The sequence below is a fragment of the Miscanthus floridulus genome, chromosome 13 (genome assembly GCF_019320115.1).
Source record: "Miscanthus floridulus cultivar M001 chromosome 13, ASM1932011v1, whole genome shotgun sequence".
In the NCBI taxonomy this organism is placed as follows: Eukaryota; Viridiplantae; Streptophyta; class Magnoliopsida; order Poales; family Poaceae; genus Miscanthus; species Miscanthus floridulus.
In genome coordinates, this window is record NC_089592.1 from 65,292,062 (window position 1) to 65,308,953 (window position 16,892).

The window sequence follows — 16,892 nt, forward strand, 5'->3', positions numbered from 1 at the left end:
TCTTTATATCGCCTAATAAAATCTGCGGCAAAGCTTTTGCCGTCCTTTCAAAAAAAAAAAAGTTGTCCATAAAGGGCAGAGCAAGTTGCTAATGTGTGTCCCAGCCTTTCTTCTTCTTGTGTCTTATAGGCCCTCAAAGTCTTCAAAGGTTCAAGAGCTGCGTCAAAAAAGTAATTATAGTGTTTGGTAAGTGCTCCCTAGCCTTCAATCCGGATAAGATTGTATCCAGGAATCTAAGTAGAATATGAACAGAATCTCACATTGTTCTTCGCTAGGAAGGAAGGGGGGGGGGGGGGGGGGGGGGGGAAGGGAGGGAGAGAGAGATTTCCCATGAAATAGTGCATGATAAGTTCTGAAGTTCAAGATTAGTTAATAACACCTGCAGAAGTAATCAAACCCCTCATGGAGTCATCAGTCATGATGCGACTTGATTCTTAACTATAATTAAGAAAGAACAAGAACAATTATTTGTTCCTCATAGTTTTTTTTGAAAGAAAACTACGGAGGGGGAGAGATTCCCCGCCTGGAATTATATTGATAATCAGGATGAAGTTCTAGTACAAGGAAGATTCAGTGATCTCCCATAGACAAATCCGAAATACATGCACGAAGAAAAGAGCGCCATCAGCGTAGACCGGGAACCATGGAAGACTTAACAAATCCAAGTCATCGCAAACACGAGACGCCACATTGTCAGCTGTGTGCCTTTCATTTCTGAAGATAATACCATTTCGGGCGTCCCAGATACGCCAGAGAATCGCCAAGAGGATAGAAGACCAAACTGTCGCATCCAAGCCAGGTATCGACGGCAACGACCAGATGTCTACAATATCCATGGTGGAAACAGAGGAAAGAGCAATGCAGTCCCATATTTTCGAGCTTAGAGCAGTCAAAGAACACATGTTGCCTATCTTCCACCGTGTGACTGCATCGTTGGCAAACTGAATCTTCCAAAATATGCTTGTGCAGCAGGTTATCCTTCGTGCTTAACCAGTCTTTGAAGAATATCCAAGCGAATACCTTTGTTCCTCACAGGTTATAAGTGAGAATGAACAAAATCAGCCATGCAAACAAAATTAAAGAGAATGGCGATCGCAATGCATGAACAGGGGCGAAGCTACGCAGTTTGCAGGTGCAAATGCACCCCCAAAATATGAAAAAATAGTGGTTTCAACTCAAATTTCATTATATATGTATCCTCACTAACACAAGCCTATGAACCCATAAAGCAAGTGCACCTCCTACAATTTACTCTAGCTTCGCTACTGTGCATGAACATACACCTATTACATACTATATTGATAAGCAGGAAGTATTTTGCTATAGATAATCATTGTGTCAAGTTCTAACCCAGCAAGATCAAAATCCTTGTTATTTAAGGGTGGTGCTCTATGCTTTTCTTAGTGCGATATAACACATAACGATGCCCTTATCCTGTAGCAACTTAACAAAGCTGAAGATCATTCTTGTGGATAAGTGTTTCCCCAATGGTCCAATATAATAATACCCCTCAAGTGCTAGATTACTCCCAAAACATTTGAGAAAAGGAGCAAAAAAGTGACCCCATGGAGAAACATAGAGCATAATATAGGTTTCCTTTCCGTTTTGCATGGCCACCCCCGTGCCCAACTCCCACGGTTGCCAAAAAGCAAATGCTATATCTTCACGAGGTCCTTAATGAAATTTTACCACCCTAAAAGCTAAAACCATGTAGCATAAACATTGCTGAAAGTGGCTGAGTGACCTCATAAACCTATTATATGTTTTTTTTTCTTTTAGCAAATCCACCCAAGCACTGGTAAATTTCACTCCTTTTCCCCCCCTCTCCCTCCTTATAAATAACCCTCTACCCGTTGCGCTGCAGTCTCACACACCATTACAGCAAAGCAGAGCAGGTGCAAAAGCTCTCAAGAACAAGCTAGTATAAGCCAAGAAGCTCCGAGCTGAGGACCGGACAGCAGAAACAATGAGGCCAGGAGCAGGGTTCAATGCGACGGCGGCGGCGGCGGCGGTCGCACCAACGGTCGCCGGCAGCGCCGCCGCGCATTCTGCCTGGCACTCGCCGGTACCGTACCTCTTCGGCGGGCTGGCCGCGATGCTGGGGCTCATAGCCTTCGCGCTGCTGATCCTCGCGTGCTCCTACTGGAAGCTCTCCGGGTACCTGGAGGGCGGTGCTGGCCGGGGCGACGAGGATGGCTCCGGCGCCGACGGCGCCAAGCCAGCGGCCTCGGACCTGCCGCCGCCGATATGGGAGGAGAAGATACTGGTGATCATGGCCGGGGATGTGAAGCCGACGTACCTGGCCACGCCCATGTCGAGCAGGGCGTCCTCCTTCGGAGACCGCAGCAGCAAGGGCGACGAGGAGGAGAACAACAAGAAGGTACAAGAAGTCGCCATGGCCAGCATCAACATCAAGGATGCCGAACAGAATGGTGAGCACAGTGAGAGCCGGAGAGAGAGAGAGGAGCACCACATTCCTGAGGTGTGATTTTCACTTTTTGAAGAATTTTAGTTTAGGTTTGTTTTGGGTTTTCGATCGGTGGAGTGGAATGATGATGATGGCCAGAACAGGGCAGAACATTTTTGTCTTGGTTTGCTCAGAGAAGCTCAGTGCTTTGTGACGCTGGAAACCGTCTCCAAGAGAACCCCGACCCAAGCATAATTTTGTGGGGTTGTCAATTTTTGCAATGAAATGATGAACTGAAGAACGGGTCTGATGAGACCGTAATTTTTCTCAGATCAGTTACATGTAACTCTTGCTATGATTAATTGGAATGGATTAATAGCATGATCGATATCGATATCGACATATCGTAACAGATCTTTCGCTAGGGCTTTTGTTTCTTGGGAAAAGATTGTGCTTCTTCCCTTTTTGTTTCTGCTCATCAGTTTGTGAATGGAAACGGGAATATATATTTCTTTTTCTTCTTTCCTTTCTTTCTCGTCTTCCGTGGCCAACTGGCTGTTTGTTGTGTGCGTATGTGTGGGAGTGGGAATCAGGTAGGGCATACACTTTGCATGCAGCGCCCGTCAGCTAGCAAAGATGCTAGCAGCAAATGAAGTGGATGAGGATGATTTGTTTCAGGTTGGACGCCTGGACGCGGTGCGTCGATGGGCAAATTCTCATGATTGCGAATATTATGATCAGGTCAGCAGCAACTAGCAACAGTGCAAATATTCTCCTTTTTGGAGAAGAAATGAAGAATTCAGCAGCTGTTTTCATTGTGGCACTGTTGTTTTCAGAATATCCAACCAGCCAAAATTTGTAGACAGGGTGTAATGAACAGATTCTTGAAGGAGATGTGTGAGATATCCACCATGATATTGACATGGTGGATTTGTCACACCTCACGCTCAGAGTTACCTAGTTGCATGGGCGTGTGGATTAACACTAAAAAATTTTAGTGGTAACCTTGTGCCTCTGAAGAAAACAGCTTCTGGACAATAAAGGTCTACTAGTACTAGCTATTAAGAGATCTCCCGCATGAATTTTTTTTCTACTGGTTACGGTAAGTGCTGGAAAACTGAATTTCCCTGACGGCTTAATTCCCCTTGTGTTTCTATTGAGAATGGAAAGGTTTTGGCTTTCTGCGTCCTTCGATGAATACAACCTATGATCATTATTACAAACAAATGTTCATCTAAGGGAAACAAATAAGAAATTGATGTATAAGCCTAAAATTAACAGGCCCTTCATCAGGATTGTCGTAATTTTTCATTTGCTGAGCCCATCTATCAGTGAAATGTTTTTAAACTGCAAATTTGGTATCATGATTGTTATTTTTTTATTCATATGTCTTAATAGTAGTCCATGTCCAATGCAACCTTAGCTTAAGCATTAAGAGAGTGTTGATGCAAAGCCCACCAAGTCACTAACGACTTGACGGGACGGCAGTATGACGTGTCTACAAGTGTTAACACTCCATCAAATATATTAATCATGCAGTATCCATAGTGGAGTGGTTGGCACTTGAAAGAGCCAACTCGATCGATGCTCTTGAAGCACACAGCTCGTCAAGTCGCCATGGTGCTTCCAACACATATACGTCCTCATGGATAAGCATGAATTCTGCTAGTACTTTAGACATGAGCTTACACACTGATCGCTTGCTCTACTATGCTGCAGCAGCTTCGCTTACGACATCACAAGTTCAAAACCCCAGAGAGTGGTTGCTCTCCATACTCGCTGATAACAGTGACTGCAGCCGCGCCATTTTACCATCCGCAGAGCGCAGTAGGTGACGGAAGTTGCAGGCCGGCTTGCCGCGGTGGCTCTCCATGTCAAGCACGGTGCATGGTCGTCAGGTGCTCCGCGAGCTCAAGGAGGATGGAGGACCGATCGAGGACGATGACGCCCTATGCCGGTGTGGCCAGGCCTTTTTCCCTTCAATTTGGCGATCCGGACGCCTAGTGGTTGGCGATGTCTGGGAACAAGGCTAAAGAGATACGCGGGCGTTAGTGCATGCATGATTGATGGATCCACCCAAACAGCAATGCAATTAGCCAGCAGCAAAGCAAGCGCTGCTACTGCTACTGCTACTGCTGATGCTTTATGAAGTCATCGTCTTTCCATCCAAGTGAGAGAGCCACTTGCATGTGAAATTGTGAACTTCCACCGGAACGGAAAAGCCTCTTTACAGATAAAAATAAAAGGTTTCTTTGGGCTAGCTAGCTAATAGGAGGATTTGGGCACTAATATAATAACCTTGCGAGCCGACGAGATCGATAACGATGGTTTGGGCTGGTAACAACGATGTCCAACAAGCTGGAGAGCATGGGCGCTGCGGTACGATTGTATCTGAGGCTGCACGGCCGATTCAATGGAGCTATCAGACGATCATGACGGCCACCACGCGCCCGTGTAATTTGGCCGCCGCATCACAGGCGACTACGACCGGAACGTTCGTCCATGGCCATGACTCATTTCCGCACTCATTTCCGCCCTCTATGTTACGCTCCATTTTCTTCAGTATTTTCTTTTTTATTTACCTCTTTTGTTTCTAGTATGTAGTCAGGTCCGGCCCTGAGATTTTGGGGGCCCAAGGCAAGACTTAAAATTGAGGCCCTTAGTTCGGATGCTAAGCTAAGAGCAGCTGCCTAACATGTATTACATATTCTCCTTGCACCATACACTTCCAAAAAAATTATCTTGTCACCTACTGGTTATTATCATCATTGACGTCCAAATTATTATCTAGTGTAAGGCCTTTGCTATTGGGATTACTTGTACTCCCTCCATCCAAGAAAGAATGCAATTCTAGTATAGTGTCATGTTTTAGTATCTCATTAAGTTTGACCAATTTATAGATAAAAGATGCCAATGTTTATAATATCAAATGAATACCATTAGATCAATTATGAAATTTATTTTCATAACAAATTGATTTAAAGACATAAATGTGAATACTATTCAATAGAAACTTGGTCAAATATGAACCATTTTAATTGGCACGTATCCCATAGTTTGATTCTTTCTTGGACGGAGGAAGCATTTGTTTTGAAATACATTTATGGAAGATTGTTGGAATTTTTAAAATACATTTAGTAACTGAAAACTAGCTCAAAGCATATATACCATACAAGGCATACAGTAATGTCCATGAATTGATGCGCATGTTGCTCCTGGCCTCGTGGCCTCTCATATAAGCTGCCTCTACTTGTTGGTACTTCGGCCAAACACCAAGATACTACTGCTACACGTTTCAAGAAAAAAAAAACATACTAATCCTACATCGTATACAGGACAGGGCTTGTCGGCTACTCCTACACCGTATACATGCAGGGCCCCTGCCGGCTGGGGGGCCCAGGGCGGCCGCCCCGCTCGCCCGCCCTCAGGGCCGGGCCTGTATGTAGTGCCCTTGTTTTCTTTACACGTCGGTACGTCTATATTTTAGTTTTTTTATATCTATATAATATATTATAAAGAGCGAAAATTTCTTTCTTTCTTTTTTATTTTGTCCCCACTTAATCCGTCACTCGTAGTCTTAGACCATCGCTCTTCTCACTCCCACACCTTGTTGGTCTCTTACTCCTCTTCCTTCATGGGTCAGCAGTTGTAGCCTTTTATAACAAGACTCAGCTGCAGTTGCATTGGAGCTGCAAAAACTTTCACTACCGCCACCAATGCACAAGTCCCTGCCACAACGCTCAAGTTGGTATGTGGGCTTGAGTTCCACCTTTCTTAACCTCACAACAGTTGCACACAGTAGCCACACATTTAAGCCAATACAATATAATGTTTACTATTTCCATATGGGCTTAATCCTTTTATTGCACCTTGCACCTTTTTTTCACGACCGTGGATAAGCATATTTTTTCATTAATAAGAAAGAAAAAGTTACAATAATGCATGGTCTTTTTTCATTAAGAGGAAAAGAGAGTTACGATGCACAATCCTTACAACACTCAAGGAAGATGACCCATCCTTTTCCTTGAGTTTAAATCTATACAATCCCTCTTTTCCATTTGAGGTTCAAGACTAGGAAGTGGCCTCTAGCCGCCTCGGCTTGAACACTTGTATCTCGTTTGACTGTTGATCCTCTTAATGAAAAACGGGTGAATGGCCCGATCGAGAAAAAAAAGAACCATATATTACCAAGTTGTTGGTATTTATTAACTTGTTATTTATTTTAGTAGCCACCTATTATAAACATATATCTCCTAACATTACTTTACTAGGTTGTCATCCCTAGTGATGATGCCAGAGATGCTGTTGGTACTACATATCATTACTACTAGAATAATACTAAGCAGTTCTTTATCATTTTATGTGACTAGAAAGAATATATAAATATATGAATAAAAAGGATCTGCAAGCGCACATATAATATACCATTGTAGCACTTCACCTGGGAGTATTACATGTATCATTATTTATATTTTTATCACAGGAAAGATCTAGCATGGACATGTATTGATAACTTTTACTATTGATGGAGAAGTAAACCATAACCAATATTCTACTCATAACAGGGGTAAGTCATATGATAAGATATATATATATATATATATGATAAATATTGATCAATGGTAATGATAAATCATTCAGAGTACTCCTCTGTATGGCATTAGCATGGTCAGGTAGAATATTAGAGGAATAATTCCTAAGTCATTCTTAATTATAAGTCAAAGCATACATTGATTAGTGTAATTATACCTAGTAGTCATTGTTAAGACCATCGTCATATCTACACATAAAGGATATTACTTGAAAGGATCAAGATGCCCAAGAGGGGGGGGTGAATTGGGCTAATTCTAAATTTCTTCACAATAATTAAGTCCTATGGTTAGCCCAATTAACCCCTTGTGCCTAAAAGATGTTTCTAATTGTTCTACTGCACAAAAGACTTGCAACCTAAGTTCCAATCCTACTCTAGCATGACAATTCTAAGAATATAAAGACATGAATTGAATTGCACAAAGTAAATGCTCAAAGTAAATAGAGAAGAAAGAACGCGGCGATGTTTTGTCGATGTATCGGAGAGTCGTCACTCCCCACTAGTCCTCGTTGGAGCACCCGCGCAAGGGTGTAGCTCCCCCTTGATCCACGCAAGGATCAAGTGCTCTCTACGGGTTGATTCTTCGACACTCCGTCGTGGTGAATCACCCATAACCGCTCACAACTTGAGTTGGGTCACCCACAAGCTCCGCCGGGTGATCACCGAACTCCCAATCACCACCAAGCCGTCTAGGTGATGGCGATCACCAAGAGTAACAAGCACGGACTCTCACTTGACCACAACAAGCCTAATGAGAAGGTGGATGCACACTTTGCTACTCTTGATCTTCACTAATGAGGTCTCTCTTTGGATTCTCAAATCTCAATCACCTCACTAGGACCTTGCTCTTCTTGTCACTCTCTAAGGTGTTTCTCAGCTATTCGAATGAGCAAAAGTACCCCCACACACGAGCGGATGTTGTATTTATAACACCGGCTAAAAAATGAACCGTTATGTGCCTCTGCGGGGTGATCGGACACTCCGGTCATGTTGACCAGATGCTCCGGTCAGTATACCCTGAACTCCAGTGTTTACAGTGTGACCGGACGCGTCCGATCATGATTTTTCCTCTCTAGAACCTTACTGGAGTCGACCGGACGCTGGCCCTCAGCGTCCGGTGGCATGACCTCGCAGCGTCCGGTCACTTCTAGACGCTTTCACCTTGGTCAAATGAACTGACCGGACCCTAAGCCAGCGTCCGGTCACACCGGAGTCAGCGTCTAGTCAGTATTTGACCCTCCACTCACTTCCAACTCTCGAACATATGTGAATGAAGTTTGCTCCATTGGATCAAAGGGCTGTTGTGGAGCTACCTAGTGCTAGTTTTGATAAGTTTGACCACACCTAACTCACTAGACTCACCTAGGTCAAGCTACCCGTTCATACCCCCCTTAACAGTATGGCCAAAAGAAAAACAAAGTCCTAAACTACTCTAAGTGTCTCTCCAACTCCAATCGATACTTAGAACTAGTCCATCCTTAACCTTGTCGTCCATCCTTTGAAAACCAAAACGATTTCCATCGTAGGGGCATAACAACCATGATTGCCCAATCGATCTCCATTACCGTGACCTAACTCAATTGTTTCTGCAAAACACATGTTAGTCACAGTAATCATGTATTGTCATTAATCACCGAAACCCAACTAGGGGCCTAGATGTTTTCAATCTCTCCCTTTTTGGTGATTGATGACAATACTACCTCGAGTATGTGAAAGAGATGAGGTTTTTAACATGCTTGGATCATATAAGCTTTTGTCAATAAGAACAAAGGTGTTAGTCAAGCTTATATGAACCAAGCCAACATGATGTACTCAAAAGATATGAAATAAGCATGAGTACAAGTAATAAAGCTCATTTGCATCGAAGTAAAGCGCGGAAGCAAAGGCAAATGAGCAGTGCACAAGTGATATGACATATAAGTAATTCAAAGTAGAGAGCACACATGTCATATATCACGATCACATAGATATCACTATCACATATATAGGGTTCAATGCATGAAAGTAAACACACGATGAATGCATAATAGTGTATCACACATAAAAACTCCAAATGTAATATATAAGCTAATAAGATAACTAAGCTCCCCCTAAATACGTCGCTCCCCCTAAATCTATCATACTCGATCCCTCTCCTCCTTTGGCATCAAACACCAAAACCTAAGGGTCAGTCGGCGGGGCTGTAGCGGACGAGCCAGGCGCTGAAGTACGAGGAGCAAGCTAAAACTGGTTGGCATCATCATCTGATCTGGAGCTCTGAGTAGTCTGACCCTCTATAGCTGTAATCGGTACTGTAGCAGTCTGGGTCGGATCAGGAACTGGAGCTGATGTAGACTGAGCTGGTAGGACTATAGTAGGCTCTGATGATGTCATTGAGGAAGGAAGCGTCTCTGTAGTCCCGGTAACAGGTGCAACTGTAGAAGGACCTGGGACATGTAGATATGGAGGAGTGGGCATCCCTGTCAACTCGCTGAATGAAGCACCAAGGCTCCTAGACACAGTGGTCTCTGGCACAAGCAGCGAAGACGTCCTAGCCGGTGTGAAGCCCATCTGAAAAGGTGTGAACTGTGGGGCTAGTGCTGGCGAAGTAAAGTACTGGGACACCTACTCTGTAGGAGAAGCAAACGGCACTGGTGGTTGTCCCTGACTCTGAGGCCCACTGGGCTATTAAGCTGGAGTCATCAAACTAGTGGCTGCCTAACCAAGCTGGGGCGAAGGCTGTGGCGGTGGAGCCCCAATGGCTGTCACTACATGCTGCATAAATCTAAGGAGCTGCTGCTGCATGAGTATCTGCTGCTGATGCATGGCCTACTGCTGCTGCTGTAGAGCCTAAGTCTGCTGCTGAATAGCTAGCTACTACTGCTGGATCACCTGTTGCTGCTGCTGGAACTCATCCTACCAAGTCTAGAACTGTGCAAACATAGCAGCTGTCTCTTGAGCCTAGCGTGCCTGGTCCTGCCTCATCCGCTCAAGTATAGCAAGGAGAGCGGGGTCTGTCTGCAGGGCAGGTGGTGCTGAGCTAGAACTGTTGGCCTCATGATCATGTCATTGTGGAGGCATCCGAGGAACGGGCTGGTAGTCATCATCAGAACTATCACTGGGGTCGCTCACGACTACACCCTCCTACTAAGCAAGCTCCTCCTCCTCAGTAGCTGCAATGCCCCTAATAATATTATCCTGCTGGGCTACAGACTCTGGCACCTCAGGACATCGACGCGGCTGACTAGGTGCTATAGGTGTACTATGCCTGATCATCCGTGTCATGTTATAGGCAGAAAACTCTGTGGTGGCACCACTGTACTCGGCAAGCATCTCTGGTGGCCTCACTATGACTGCCCTATGGATAAGCCATGTGATCCAGTGAGCATAAGGTAACTGCCTGTGTCCTCTGAAGCCCTCAGCTATAGTGTCCTCCATCTCTGACAAAATAAGATCCCAAATATCAAAGACTGTCTGCTGCATCAGGGAGTTGATCAGCCACAACTGTATACGTGTCAAGCCCTCTCTGTATCCCATCCTAGGAAGCAGTGTCCTCCTCATAATAGCCTCAAGCACATGAGCAGTGAGGTTAATGTCACTGGGGTTCCTCCTCGACCCTTCGCCAAAAGGCTCCTTGAAACAGTGATGGACCAAGTCAGTAGGGGCACGTTGCCACCATGAGGATGTCTAGGGGTGCTGTCTGGCCATAGCACACCTCATGAAGTCTGACTGACTGCTCCTAAAGTCTCAGTATCTCCCTGATCCTCTGGCTTGTCAGGCGGTAGTCTCTTCCTCTGAATACGAAGTGAATATATCTATGCTGCGGGTCAATCTAGAGGGAAGCATAGAACTGTCGAACCCAAGATGGAACATATAGACCAGTCCGTCTAATCAAACCTGATAGCCCCGGCAGATATGTGAGGTAGGGGCGAATGTGCTCTCCAGCTGCTACAACTATAGAGTCAATGTGGCACACCCTCTGAGATCTAAAAACTACCCCACTGTTGAGATAGGCATTGTAGAAATCCTCCTACAGTGGAGTGTAGAAGCCCTCTGAAGCTCTCTTATCCCTCCTCAGTGGAAACCATACCTCAAACTCAACAAATCTTAGCTGCTGAACCTGCTTGGCCGTGGTGGCCCTCAAGTCAAGATGGGTCACTAGAGGCGGACCATGTGGTCTGGGCGGTGGATGAGAACCCCTCCATTGTGTGTCAACCCTTGGCATGACTGGGGCACGAGTACGACCAGAGCAGCGAAGCTATGGATGAGGTGCCTGCTCTATCTCCTCGGCTTGCTGGCCCTCCTGAGTTTGCTCTATCGGCTCTGCTGGTGGAGGCTACTGTTGTGGCTCCTGCTGTGACTCTCCCTGAGGCTAAGGCTCCACAATGGGAAGACGTCGTCCTTGCATCATGACAGACCTAGGTGGACTATCATGAAGACACTCAATATGCTCAAGTCTACCCTGTGCTTCTGGTGACAGATGATCTGCAATAACAACTCCACTACGTGCACCTCCTCTCTTAGCACGCTCTACGACCTCTGCAACTACGGCGGCCCTCGTTGTATCTACATATAGATACTTGCGCTTCCTGACTGCCAGCTTCTTGGTCACCTTGCCTTTAGGATCTATAGGCTGGCGAGGCAAGGGCCTCCGATCCTCATCTCTTGGACCACCTCTAACATTCTTTGTGCGAGCCATCTGAAAGAGCTGAGGAAAAACTATCGCTGACAAAGAAACAACTGCCTCTATTGAAGATCAACTATCACTGACACTTTTGAGGCTTGGCCTTGATCCTTACTTGCGAGCTTGGCCCTGAGTTAACTAACAATTGCCACACGATCTTAATGGCACCGACTCGCTGCATGATGGAATAGATAGGATATACAATAAATACAATGTATCTAATAGATGCGAAACCCTAGGAAGAAAGCAATTGAGATACGAAGTTGATACGATGGGCTTTCTACCTGACAAATCGGTGACTCAAGGAGAAAAGAGAAGCGACACGTGGGGAACCACCAAGTCAAGGGTTAGGGTTGGCGGTGAATCGACGGCCCGGTGAAATCAGTGCTGCGATGAATGGCTAGGTCATGGGCGAGTTGCAATGAGGATGCTAGGGCATGGGTAGGGCCTTACCAGCGCTGATCATGGGGTGAAGACACTGCAGCGGATCTTGGCGGCATGAGAGCACGGCTGGCTCAGTGGCGGCTCTACTGCTGGTGGGAGCCTAGTGGCAACGGCCAGGAGACAAGGCGACGTGGGGAGGAGCGGCTAGCGTAGGCTACGGATGCGGAGCCGGCATGGGAGGATGTGGCGGCACAGCGGCTGCGGTGGCACGTGGGCAAGCGATGGCGCATGGGCAAACGGTGGCGTGCGGGTGGATCCGGCGATTAGGCGCAGCTGCGGTGACGGCGACGAGCTCAACGGCTGGGCAGAGGCGAGCACGGGTCTATGGCGGTGGAGGCAAAAATGGTGATGTTGGCGCAGAGTAGATGCGGGTTAGGGCAAACACGTGATGCTGCGGTGGATTATAAGGTGGCCCACATGGATCAGAAAAGGAAACAGAGAAAAAAGATCTGATGCCGCACGATTTCTACTAACCGAATGCTCCGGTGGTAGCGACCGGACGCTACCACCCAGCGTTCGGTCGATTCCAGAGAGGTCCAAATCCTCTGGAATCGCGACCGGACACATCCGGTGGACACCGACCGGACACAGCCAGAGTCTGATCACCTAGCCTTGATGTCTTCATGATCGACCGGACGCTGAAGCTCCTTCTGACCGGACACTAGAAAATACTGTTTCAGCGTCTAGTCATTCCTTTGGCAGCAGGTTCACCTCCTGTGAACTGACCGGATGCTGGACATCAGAGTCTAGTGCAGCGTCCGGTCACTCCCTCTTCAGCGAATCTTCAAATTCCTTCACGCTGCCTGTTCCCAATCAAGTCCCAACTCTAATTAAGATCTAAATAAATACCAATTGGGACTGATGTGAGTGACCTCTCTCAAACCCTCAAGTTTTTTAAAATATTTTGCCTTAGGCTATAATTCTTTTTAAGAAATTAGGCAATAAGAGGGCAATTTAAGATAAACGACAGAACAACATTCATGCATATGCAATACTTGAAAGTAAATCTAGTTGTTTATCAAGTTTGATCCAAGGTTAAGCTTCTTCACACGCTTTTCAGCGGTTATCTTAACCATGTTAGACAAGCCCTACATGCATTATAAAGCATTAAACATGTTGTATATTACAATGCAATGTAAGGGACCACACAAGCTTAATTTTTAGTGAAGTTGCTAAAATCAAGCACATTGAGTTCATTCCGCAATCTACAAAAAGTTGCCTCATCTAGTGGTTTAGTAAAGATATCCACCAATTGATCCTCGGTCCTTACACCTTCTAGTGATATATCATTTTTAGCCACATGATCTCTTAGAAAGTGATGGCGAATATCTATGTGCTTGGTGCGAGAGTGTTGAACTAGATTATTTGCAAGTTTTACCGCACTTTCATTGTCGCACAAAAGAGACACTTTATCTAGAACTACACCATAGTCTAGCAAAGTTTGTTTCATGTAAAGTATTTGTGCACAACAAGCACCCGTGGCAATGTATTCTGCTTCGGTGGTGGACAAAGCCACACTATTTTGTTTCTTGGAGGACCAAGACACAAGTGATCTACCAAGCAAATGACACCCTCCATATGTGCTTTTTCTATCAACTTTGCAACCGGCATAATCCGAATTGGAATAGCCAACTAATTCAAATATAGCTCCTTTGGGATACCAAAGGCCAATGCTTGGTGTGTGCTTAAGATACCTAAGGATTCTTTTTACGGCAATTAAATGAGTTTCCTTAGGATTAGCTTGAAACCTAGCACACATACACACACTAAACATGATGTCGGGCCTAGATACGGTCAAATATAACAAGCTACCAATCATAGAGCGGTAGAGAGTTTGATCAACCGGGTTACCTCCCTCATCTAGGTCGAGATGTCCATTGGTTGGTCTTGGAGTCTTGATTGGCTTACATTCATTCATCTTGAATCTCTTGAGAAGATATTGGTATATTTCTCTTGAGAGATAAAAATCCCTTCTCTTATTTGCTTGACTTAAAAACCAAGAAAGAATGTAAGCTCTCCAATCATTGACATCTCGAACTCCTTCGACATCAATTCACCAAATTATTTGCATGAATCTTCATTTGATGATCCAAACATAATATCATCAACATACACTTGATAAATGAAGATATGCCCATCAAGCTTCTTGGTGAATAGTGTGGTGTCGACCTTCCCAATGATGAAGCCCTTCTCAATGAGGAAGTCCCGAAGGCGCTCATACCAAGCTCTTGGGGCTTGCTTAAGCCCATATAGTGCCTTGGACAACCTATAAACATGATTAGGATATCTAGGGTCTTTAAACCCAGGAGGTTGATCAACATAGACTAGTTCATTAATAAAGCTATTTAAGAATGCACTTTTCACATCCATTTGATAAAGTTTTATTTCATGATGTGATGCATATGCACGGAGGATACGGATGGCTTCTAATCTTGCAACCGGGGCAAAGGTCTCTCCAAAATCAAAACCTTCAACTTGAGAGAACCCCTTTGCAACGAGTCTTGCATTGTTCCTCACAACAACACCTTGATCATCTTGCTTGTTTTGGAATACCCACTTTGTTCCAATGATTCTTGCACCTTTTGGCTGCTCTTCAAGAGTCCAAACTTCATTGCGAGTGAAGTTGTTCAACTCTTCATGTATGGCATTTATCCAATCCAGATGTTGAAGAGCTTCTTCTACCTTAGTAGGCTCAAAGTAAGAGACAAAAGAGTGATGAGCAATAAATGAAGCAAGTTTTTGAGATTGAGTCATTACACCCTTTGATGGACTCCCTATGATGAGATCTTATGGATGATCTTGAAGTAGGGGTGTATTTCTTCTATTGACCACTTGAGAGGGAGGTTGTGGAGCATCAACATCTTATGCTTGTACCACCATTTGTTCATGGGAGACATGAGTATCTTCATTTTCTACTCTCCCATCTTTTTTATCATCTTGTGACATACTTGATTAAGAAGGTGGATCAATCACGTGTATATCATCTTCATCATCTTTAGGCTTGATGTCTCCAACTGGAATGTTTTTTATAGCCTCCCTTAATGGTTCATCACCTACATCATCAAGATTTTCATGTGCTCCTTGGGAGCCGTTAGATTCATCAAATTTCATATCATATGTTTCTTCAACCAAGCCGGTGGCATGATTAAATACTCTATATGCTTTGGACTTTGATGAGTAACCAACAAGAAAACCAATATCACAACGTCTTTGAAACTTCCCTAGGTGTTGCCACTTCTTGTAGATATAGCATTTGCAACCAAACACCCTAAAGAAGGAGACGTCCGGCTTCTTCCCATTGAGCAGTTTATAAGGTGTCTTGCCAAGGAACTTTTGAAGAAATAGGTGGTTGGATGCATAGCATGCGGTGTTGATTGCTTCCATCCATAGAGCTTAGGGGGTATTGTACTCATCAAGCATTATTCTTGCAAGGGTAATCAATGTCCGGTTCTTCCTCTCAACTACACTATTTTGTTGAGGAGTATATGTTGCGGAGACTTCATGTTTGATTCCAACTTCATCACAATAAGCTTCTATGTTTGTGTTGTCAAACTCTTTCCCATTATCACTTCTTATCTTCTTGAGCTTCACTTCAAATTCATTTTGTGCTCTCTTGGCAAACTTCTTGAAGCAAGATGCAACTTCGGATTTGTCATGAAGGAAGAATACCCATGTATACCTTGAATAATCATCAACAATCATAAGACAATATAGATTTCCTCCTAAACTCTTGTATGTTGTTGGTCCAAATAAATCCATGTGAAGAAGTTCTAGCACTCTTGTGGTTGACATGAAAGCTTTTGTTGGATGGGTATTTGCAACTTGCTTACCGACTTGACATGCACTACAAAGCTTGTCCTTCTCAAACTTCACATCCTTCAACCCTCTCACCAAATTATTCTTCATAAGCTTCTTGAGTGAGCTCATCCCAACATGAGCAAGTCTTCTATGCCATAGCCACCCAAGTGTTGTTTTAGTGAATAGGCATGTCTTCAAGTTTGCATCTTCGGAGGTGAAGTCCACTAGATATAGGTTATTGTATCTAAATCCTTTGAATATCACATGATCATCAACCTTCTTGGATACAACAACCTCCTTCTTGGTAAACAAGCATTGGAAGCCAAGATCACATAATTGTCCAATGGATAACAAGTTGAAACTCAATGAAGCAACATATAGCACATTGGAGATGGAATGATCATTTGATATTGCCACTTTGCCCAATCCTTTGACCTTGCCCTTTGAGTTATCTCCAAATGTGATTCTTTCTTGCCCATCTACTTCTTCATCTAGTGAGGTGAACATACGAGGATTACCGGTCATATGTTGTGTGCAACCACTATCAATAACCTAATGACTTCCATCGGTATTGTAGTTCATCTACACACAAGAGATCAAGCTTTAGGAACCCAAACTTGTTGAGGGCCCTTCACCTTCTCAACAAGTGACTTTGCAACCCAAATTTTCTTAGGCCTATTCTTATTTGGAGGTCCTAAGAACATCACTTTTATCTTTCCACTAGAATCCTTTCTAAGCATGTAGTGAGCATTGAAGGCAAAGGGTCTAGCATGCTTGGGCAAGGGTTGTGGTGGTGGAGTTTGGCACTCATGAGTAAAGTGGCCTTCTTGTCCACACTCAAAGCATCTCTTTGGCTTTGGCTTTGATTGTTGTTGTTGAGCTTTAGCCTTCTTCTCTTTGTTTGCTATGTACCCAATGCCACTTCTATCCATCTTCATGACGGTGTTCATTAGGAGCACACTTTGAAGATATTTGCCTCTAGTGAACTT

General features: G+C 44.4%; 1 protein-coding gene across 1 annotated transcript; it reads left to right on the plus strand.

The window, feature by feature from the left end:
* Positions 1 to 1,860: 1,860 nt before the first annotated feature.
* LOC136501361 (protein GLUTAMINE DUMPER 3-like) lies at positions 1,861 to 2,923 on the plus strand. Its single transcript, XM_066496875.1, has one exon. The coding sequence runs from the start codon at positions 1,967 to 1,969 to the stop codon at positions 2,486 to 2,488; it is 522 nt and encodes a 173-aa protein (XP_066352972.1). The 5' UTR covers positions 1,861 to 1,966; the 3' UTR covers positions 2,489 to 2,923.
* Positions 2,924 to 16,892: the final 13,969 nt, after the last annotated feature.

Excerpts from the sequence above, each read along its gene's own strand:
- LOC136501361 (XM_066496875.1), top strand. The coding sequence starts at position 1,967 with ATGAGGCCAGGAGCAGGGTTCAATGCGACGGCGGCGGCGGCGGCGGTC.